Below are 8,445 nucleotides of genomic sequence, written 5' to 3' on the forward strand. Positions count from 1 at the left end.
TATTTTTTTTTTTTTTTTTTTTTTTTTTGAGACGGAGTCTCGCTCTGTCGCCCAGGCTGGAGTGCAGTGGCCAGATCTCAGCTCACTGCAAGCTCTGCCTCCCGGGTTCACGCCATTCTCCGGCCTCAGCCTCCCGAGTAGCTGGGACTACAGGCGCCCGCCACCTCGCCCGGCTAGTTTTTTGTATTTCTTAATAGAGACGGGGTTTCACCCTGTTAGCCAGGATGGTCTCGATCTCCTGACCTCGTGATTTGCCCGTCTCGGCCTCCCAAAGTGCTGGGATTACAGGCTTGAGCCACCGCGCCCGGCCATTTGGGATATTTTTAAAAGCATGGGTTGATGGTTAGGGGAGCAGAGCTACTCAGACAAGAGGGGGTGCACTGCAGAAGCACCCCATCTTCTGCAGAGAACATTGAGAGAGGAGGAGGAGGCGGCGGGAGGGGAAGGGGAGGAGGAACAGGGGAGAACAAGCCCAATGCTTTTCCTTCTGTTAGTGCTCTGGAAGCTGCTAAGGTAGAGGGCAGGAGAGCAGATGGCTTTGGATGCATCTGCTCATTCTGGACACACCGCTGAGGCCACCACCCTGAGGGTGGATCCAGAGTAAAAGCAGGGGCGTGCTTTTCTCCTCCTGGCAATAGGTGAAGATGCTTATTTTGGAAACCCAGATTCCTGAATGTGAAATGAACACCTTCCCGTTTGTCTGTAGTGCTTGAAATGAAAGCGAGGGCTTCACCAACTTCTCAGCTGAGGGCCATGGGGACACTCTCTGGCAGGTGGGATGGTTCTGCCCAGGGGCTTGGTTAGTGTGGGGTCTGGAGAACGAGTTTCTCCCCTCTGTTTCTTCCACCAGCAGCCTGGGCCTGTTGGCACTCACTGGCTCATGGTCGGTGGGTTTCGGAATCCCAGTCCCTAAAGCTGTGGGTGTGTTCATGGACGGAACACCCTTGCGACGAGTCTCTCACCAGTTTGCATTATGTGGACCCACCGGGACGCAATGCCCCAGGAGTCTGCTGGCTGTGGACGATGGTTTTGTTTCCGTGCATGAAACGCAGAGACCGTTTGACCCTGTAACTTTGGTAGCTTTGGTGTTATCTGTGGTTGGAAAGCAGGAAGTGCTGGGGGCCGGAAGCAGATCCAGATGCCAAGAGCGCGTAGAGGCTCTGGACAACGGCGACAAAAATGCGTCCTGTCAGATGCCTTGTGGCCATCAGAGAGCACCGTGGGTCCTGTCTGTGTCTCGGGGTTTGTGGCTACAGATCCGGACTGGTGGAGGCCTCATTAGGACAGCAAGGGCCGCCCACGTGCACGGGGAGATTGGCCTCACGTCAGGGCGAATCAGGGGGTCCCAGGGGAGCAACTGACTGTGGGCTCATTACTTTTGACAAAACCCAGCTTGGAGGCAAAACGAGGCTGGCTAGGAAGAGGTGCAGACGTTCTCTGAGGCGCACTTTAGCCAAGATCATGGTCCCGTCCCCTGGGGTCCCAGGTGGGGCAGGCACGCTTGCTGGCCGTGTGTGTCTAGGGCAACAGAGACCATTGGCAGGCCCATGTGCCGCTCTGCGCTGTTTCTGACCACCACGGCCCCCAGAAACGCACGCAGAGGCAGCTTGCCTGCAAGGGCGGCTCTCGGAGGATGCCCACAGATGCCTGGGTAAAGACACACCAGGGAAAGACAGAGACAGGAGAGTCCACACTGGTGTGCTCAGAGACCCCCTTCCATCCATGCCCCTCAGAGGGGCTCCTCCTCTTATGTTAACTTCGAGGATAATTCTGACTGTCTTCCCATTCAGCTACTACACAACAGCTTTTATACATTTATGTGAGTAAATATGCCTCAGGCACGTCAGATTGGAAATAATACAGCATAAATCACTTTTTACAAGTAAAACAGTTGAATCAAAGGTGACTTTGCTAATTGTTTGAACCTTTTCTGCATTCGGGGTAGCACAGGTTTTGTCCCTTTGGGATTAAATTTGCAAACGCACATCAACTTTCTAATTTTACGAAACAGACTTTGGTTGGAGTATTGGAACACAGTATCCAGGGTTATGAGTTCAAAGAGGTAATTGTTGGAGAAATAATTTAATACATCACAAATCCCTCTATTTCCATCTCTTCAAATGGGATGCCAAAAGCGATTAAAGACTGAAAACATATCACAAGCAAATTCACATTAGAAAATTGCTGTAATCACTCTGCTGGATTAACCAGGGTTGAGGAGCCTCTGGCGGCTGGTTCCAACAGGAGGTCTTCGGAGAGCGATGGGGAAGCCAGAGTGGCTTTGGGGTTGGAGACCGTTTGTGCATTTCACCCATCCTTTCAGGAGAACGGTGTTTGTCCTTTACGAAGAGGTGCCTCTTCTCATGTTCCCATCCTGCAAGGGAAACAGACACGCGCATTTGGTAACGTAAGCGTCTGTAAAGCAGGCGGCTGGTCATTGGCTTAACCATAAGGTAAAACAAAGTTCCCCAACGAGTCTAGTGACAGCTGCGCTCATGAAAAAAAAATCCCATCGTTGGGATGAAATTATCAGCTAAAGGAAGCTGTTGGAAGCCAGCGTGCCTGGTCGACCAGGGTCTGTGCATGGACTTCTGTGGGCTGGATGGACCCAGTGGCACCGGACAGGCCCTAGGGTGGAGCTGGAGCTGGGGCAGTTCTGCCCTGAGATACGAGGCCAATTGCCTGTTACTGAAAACCAGGGATGCAGTTTCAAGTGAGTGAATTTCTTAACTGGGGGAAGCAAAGCTCTTTGTAACACACTGGGCACCATCGGAACCAAAAGTGCTAGGGCCACGGTGCCTCACCCAGGAGGTGGGACAGTCCTTGGCAGCTTGGTTTCAGGCAGGAAACCGCATTTTAAGGGCTGCCTTGTCTGAGGTATGCTGACCACGGGGCATCCAAACGTGCGGAAATGCAGGAGAAGCGTCTGTCTCTTTAAGAAATGAAAAAAGGAGAGGCCCTGTGAACCCCTTGTTTGTTTTTTAACCTGCTGGGCCCTCTATTTTTACCCAGCAAGCTAGAGAGTCCCTGGGGAGCAAGGGAGCAGGCATGGCCATCAGTGCATGAAGACACAAGTGGGACCTAGTCAGGCAATCTGCGTCTCCTGACCCCAGCGAGGGACTCTTACAGAGCCACTGGGCTCGGAGAAGCCTGTCCCAAGCTTCCACAAACTAGGCTTCACAAAAGGACCCCTTTCCAAAGAGAGGCCAAGCCATCAAGACAATGGGTCTTGGCCAGGTGCGGTGGCTCACGCCTGTAATCCCAGCACTTTGGGAGGCTGAGGCAGGTGGATCACTTGAGGTCAGGACTTCAAGACCAGCCTGGGCAACATGGCAAAATGACGCCTCTACTAAAAACACACAGATTAGCCAAGTGTGGTGGCACTCGTCTATAATCTCAGTTACTCAGGAGATGAAGCAGAAGAATAGCTTGAACCCAGGAGGCAGAGGTTGCAGTGAGCAGAGATCACATCACTGCAGTTCAGCCTGGGCAACAGAGTGAGACTCCGTCTCAAAAAAAAAAAAAAAAAAAATTCTGTGAGTCGCTCAAGCAGCAGCCAGCAGGGCCCATACCTTTACTCTGTGGCTACAGGAGGAAGAAGGCAGCATGGCTCCCAGACAAACCCCTTGGCAGGGCTGGAGGACCCTAGGCAGTCACCACACTGGACTGACTTTGGGGAGTTTGCCTTGTAATCTGCTGTCTCCTGTTTCCTAGGCTTGCGTGTGGTTGGCATGTGTGAGGCTGGAGGGGCGTGTGGACCCAGTGACTCAGTGGGTACAGCCTCTGCCTTTCCTGCTGCCGGCCCGGGGCCCCAGCCCCAGCCCCAGCCCCAGCCCGTACTTTGGAGAAAAGCTCTTCGGAGAAAGGCTCAGTGAATCAGGATTGGAAGAAAAACAAGGATGGGGCATTTCCTATTTGCCCAGTTCTAGAATGGACTCCCTGAGTCCATGGCATTTCCCGGTTATTATTAAACAGAGAAAGAAGCAAGGAGCACTTTGTATGCTTGGCATTTTCACAGCCGAGAGCTGCAAAACCCGAGGCTGCCAAACCACGCGTGATCACTGAACATTGAAACGCATTGAAACATGGCTGGTATGAACAGAGCTGGGCTTTAAGGGCAAAACGCATGCTGGAACTTGAAGACTTAGTGCCAAGAAAGTAAAACATTGAATAATTTTAAATACTGATGACACACTGACATTGTATTTTGGATGTGTTGGGATAAGTATTAAGTTATCAGTAAAAATAATTTCACTTGCTTCTATTTCCTTTTTTAATATGGCCACTTGAAAATGTAAAATTCTACACACGTCCACATTCTCTACGTACAGCAACACTGGTCACAGGGGGTAGTGTGAACACCTTGGTTCTGGGGATGTGGCCTCCCACCTCCCACAGCCTGCATGTGTGAACACCTCGGTTCTGTGGACGTGGCCTTCCGCCTCCCACAGTCTGCACATCTCCCAACTAGAAGGAATCTAAAGGTAAGCATCTTAGCCAGACCTGGTGGCTCAGCCTATAATCCCAGCACTTACTTGGGAGTCCGAGGCAGGCAGACCACTTGAGGTCAGGAGTTCAAGACCAGCCTGGCCAACAAGGTGAAGCCCCATCTCTATGAAAAAATACAAAAATTAGCCAGGCGTGGTGGCACACATCTGTAGTCCCACCTACTAGGGAGGCTGAGGCAGGAGAATCACGTGAACCTGGGAGGCAGAGGCTGCAGTGAGCCAAGCCAAGATTGTGCCACTGCACTCCAGCCTCCGTGATGGAGCGAAACTCTGTCTTAAAAACAAAACGAAACAAAACAAAAACAGGGTGAGTGTCTTGAAAAGCTCTTTCATGTTTGATTCCTCCCCGAGTGTTGGGGGAAGGGTGGCTCCTGGTGGGTGGTGATGCTGAAGTTCTTTCTGGGTGATCCCCAGCCATTCTCAACACACCTGCAAGAGCACAGCCGTCAGAGAAAAGACGAGCAGACCCCCACGTTTCTCGGGAGCCACGGGCTTGCACGGGCACCCGCGTGGGTTCTATTTTGCTGTGTGCCAGATGTGGGCACACGGGCTGTGGAGGGCTGTCTTGGAATGAGAAGATCCTTGGGCAAACCTGAGAAAGGCCAAATGGCACCGAGATAGCCCAGGTGGCTTCACGAGCAGCCACTGCAGAGAAGGGGAGCTAATTCTTCTCTGAAACGCTACTCTCCGCTCAGGCCAAGTGAGACGCATGCAGACTTTTGTAGAACAGTAGAAAAACAGCTTTGTCATGTACAGAAAAGTTTAAATGTAACTTGAATTTTTATTTAAATTATCAGAATAATTTTTGATTAGTGAGGTGGTTCTTTCATAAACTTATTCTCCACCCAAAGAGGGAAAGAGAGATTTTTTTTCCTTTGCCCTTTTCCTTATGATTTCACACATTTGCTATAATAAGTGGTTGCTTTTGGATCAGTTTTAGCATCTCAGAGACTCTTCAGGCTCTGGTTTAGAGTGGACACAATTCTCTGAAAAATGAAATTATGGTGAATTCAGCTACAAATGAACACTATTTCACTTGATATTAAAATTTAACCATATTATTTTATAAAATAAATGGAAATAAAATGCTTTACTCTGAATATAAATGACGTACCAATGTCTCTGATTTTAACCAGAATAAATACCCCTGTTTCGAATTCTGATAAGCAGGTAATTTATTTAAGATCACGTTGAAATGTCCTAGAAGTGAAGGACATTTGAGTTTCCAGCTTTCCCACTTTATTTAAAAGGGGAAAAACGTTGTCTGGTACTCAGCTTTTCGAATGTGCAAAACTGATAAACTAGTCCGTTAGAGGGGGGAAAAAAGACAATGAAATAAAAGTGGAAATTAGCAGAAACCAGTATTAGGCATATGTCTTTATGAATAAGACTTAACCATACACTTCATTTTACAAGTACAGAAGGCCCTCTGGAATGTATTAATCAAAGTTAAACGCTGTAGACAGGCGCGTTGCAGGGCGGCGGCCCTCTCCCCTTGGCATTACCGACAGCCGAGGAAATTGGGTTAATAAAGCCGGATACTGCGGCGCGCGCGGCCGCAAACAGGCGCGGACAGCTGGGTCCCCGGGGGCGCCCTGCCCGGCTCCCTGGACCCCGGATGGTGGCAGAGCCGGGAGCTGCGCAGCGCATCTCCGTTCGCATCCGCGGGGCGCGGGGCCCGCAGCAGCGTACTCACCCGTAGCCCGGCCTCCTCCCTCCGAAGCGCGAGGGGATCGGTGGGGAGGGGGCTTTGCTGGACACCAGGGCTAGACGACGGGGCCCTCCCCTGACCGTCCAGGGTTAAGTAGGGCGCGGGCTGTTAGGACCCTCCTCCACGCAGCCCTCCGAGGCAGAGGGCCCGCAAGGCGGTCTCCATCCGACTCCACCGCGCGGACGTCCCGGGCAGGGGATGGCGGCGGTGCGGGAGGCCAGGGGACGTTTAGGGGACAAATCCCGCAGACTTCGAGGCAGCCGGCGCCGATGTCCACTTCCCAAATAAATAGAACAAACTCCTACTTGGAAAAGGCCGGAAGCTCTTCGCCCGGGGTCTTCCTGCGCCCGCCGTCCAGCTCCTCTGCAAACGGCCATCGTGGGCTCTCCTCAGGGCTGCGGAGTCGCGGAGTCACCGAGGTGGGAGGTGCCGGCCACGCGCGTCCTCGGGAACAGAGCACTGCCCTGCAGTTTAGCACGAAGGGCCGACTGGAGCGGGAGCGTGAGGCCCACTGCGGGAGGATCACGAGCCACTAAGTCCGACTTTGCTTGGTCTCCACCCTCCGTGCGCCTCAGGTCAGGACCTCCTGTCCGGAATCTGACAAGTGCCGATCCTCGCCGCGGCCCTGGAACACTGCGGTGGTCTTCTTTCGGGGGCGAACGGCAGTGCCCGAAGAATGCTGTACCCACCCCGTTCCTAGACTTGCTGGGTCCCGACAATGCCCAGTGGGTGCCACGAGTTCCGGGGCGCAGAGCACAGCGTCCGGCTCCGGAGTTCAATCCCGCGTCCCGACGGCTTTGGCGCTTCCCGCTGCGCCAAACTGTTCGCCGCGCACAGGCTGGAAGCGAGGTCGGGCCGCCTCCTCCCTGTCTGCAGGGTCCCTCCAGGCCTTTCCTGTCCGGGCAGAGCGACAGTCACACGGGAGATCGGAGGACGCGTGCGGGAGGGGCGCGGGCCCGCGCGGTCACGGCTTCTCGTGACAGTGTTTGCAAAGGGCGGAGGGGGTCCCGGAGAAGGCGGCGCACTTGTCAGGGCAGGGGCCCAGCGCAGCGCCCGCCGAGAAGGGACACACGGTGGCCTGGCCGAAGGGCGTCAAGGGCGCGGCGGCCACGGGCGCAGCCAGGCCCTGGCCCTGGTTGAGGAAGGCCACCAGGCGCCGCATCTCGTCCAGAGCCTGCGCCTGCATGAGGATGTAGTTCTTGGCGAGCAGCAGCGTGGCGATCTTGGAGAGCTTGCGCACCGACGGGCTGTGCGCGTAGGGGATGACTGCCCGCAGCCCGTCCAGCGCGTCGTTTAGGTCGTGCATGCGCCGCCGCTCGCGCGCGTTGATGCTGAGCCGCAGGGACCGCTGCTCTCGCGGCCGCCGCCGCCCGTCCCCAGCGCCCCCCGGCCCGCGCCGCCGCCGCCGCTGCTCGAAGGCGTCGTCCTCGTCGCCGCTCTGTTCGCCGCTGCTCTCCGCCGCCGGAGCTGGGGCGCCAGGTGCGGGCGCCGCTGGTAGATCGCCGCCCGGGCCCGGAGCGCCGTAGCCGCGGGCCGCTTCGGGACCTCGCGCCGCCCCGTAGGCGAGACCCGCAGCCGCCGCCGCGTAGCCGTGGCTCAGTGCCAGGTACGCGTCCCCCGACAGCGACTTGAGCTCGGCCATGGCCGCGCCGCCTGGGCTCGGGGGCTCGCCGGGTGGGCAGATGCTCATGCGGGTGAACCACCCCCGAGGCCCGCCCGAGCCCGCCGCTGCAGCTGCGATGCGGCTCCCGGCTCTGCGCGTCGGTCCGGCCTGCCTGCGAGTCCCAGAGCCTCTGAGCCCGCTGCCTCCTCCGCCTCTTCCTTCTCTCCCACCTCCTCTCCCTCCCAGCCGCGGTGCGCAGGGGGCGGGCTCTACCGCCCACTCGCCCCCGTTTCGGTTTTAAGCCGCGGAGGCGCCCGGTGGGACTTCGCTGCTGTCCAATCAGGGGGGACCGGGTGAGCGCCTCTTCCCGGAGCTGGGCTCCAGCAGCGCTGCAGGCTGATAGGCCGGGGGTAGAGGCTCTGGAGAGGGGCGGCGCGGAGCGGCGGGGTCCTGGAGCGTTCCTACTTGCTTCTCCACGCCCCGGCTGCCACCTCCGGCCGCCCTGGGGATTCCGCACCAAACGCACGCGTCCCACGTGGGCACCTGCCTTGGTCAGTCTTTGAGTCCGACCCTAGCGCAGGAGTTCCCGGCGACACGCAGGGGCCAGAGCCGGGGGCGGGCAG

The 8,445-nt window shown here is 56.0% G+C and overlaps 1 protein-coding gene across 1 annotated transcript; it reads right to left on the minus strand.

The window, feature by feature from the left end:
- Positions 1-7,067: 7,067 nt before the first annotated feature.
- On the minus strand, positions 7,068-8,158 carry LOC112617340 (class E basic helix-loop-helix protein 23). The gene has a single exon (XM_025374098.1). The coding sequence runs from the start codon at positions 7,907-7,909 to the stop codon at positions 7,184-7,186; it is 726 nt and encodes a 241-aa protein (XP_025229883.1). The 5' UTR covers positions 7,910-8,158; the 3' UTR covers positions 7,068-7,183.
- Positions 8,159-8,445: the final 287 nt, after the last annotated feature.

This window comes from Theropithecus gelada, unplaced genomic scaffold, assembly GCF_003255815.1.
Source record: "Theropithecus gelada isolate Dixy unplaced genomic scaffold, Tgel_1.0 HiC_scaffold_16054, whole genome shotgun sequence".
Lineage (NCBI taxonomy): Eukaryota > Metazoa > Chordata > Mammalia > Primates > Cercopithecidae > Theropithecus > Theropithecus gelada.

Excerpts from the sequence above, each read along its gene's own strand:
- LOC112617340 (XM_025374098.1), bottom strand. The coding sequence starts at position 7,909 with ATGAGCATCTGCCCACCCGGCGAGCCCCCGAGCCCAGGCGGCGCGGCC.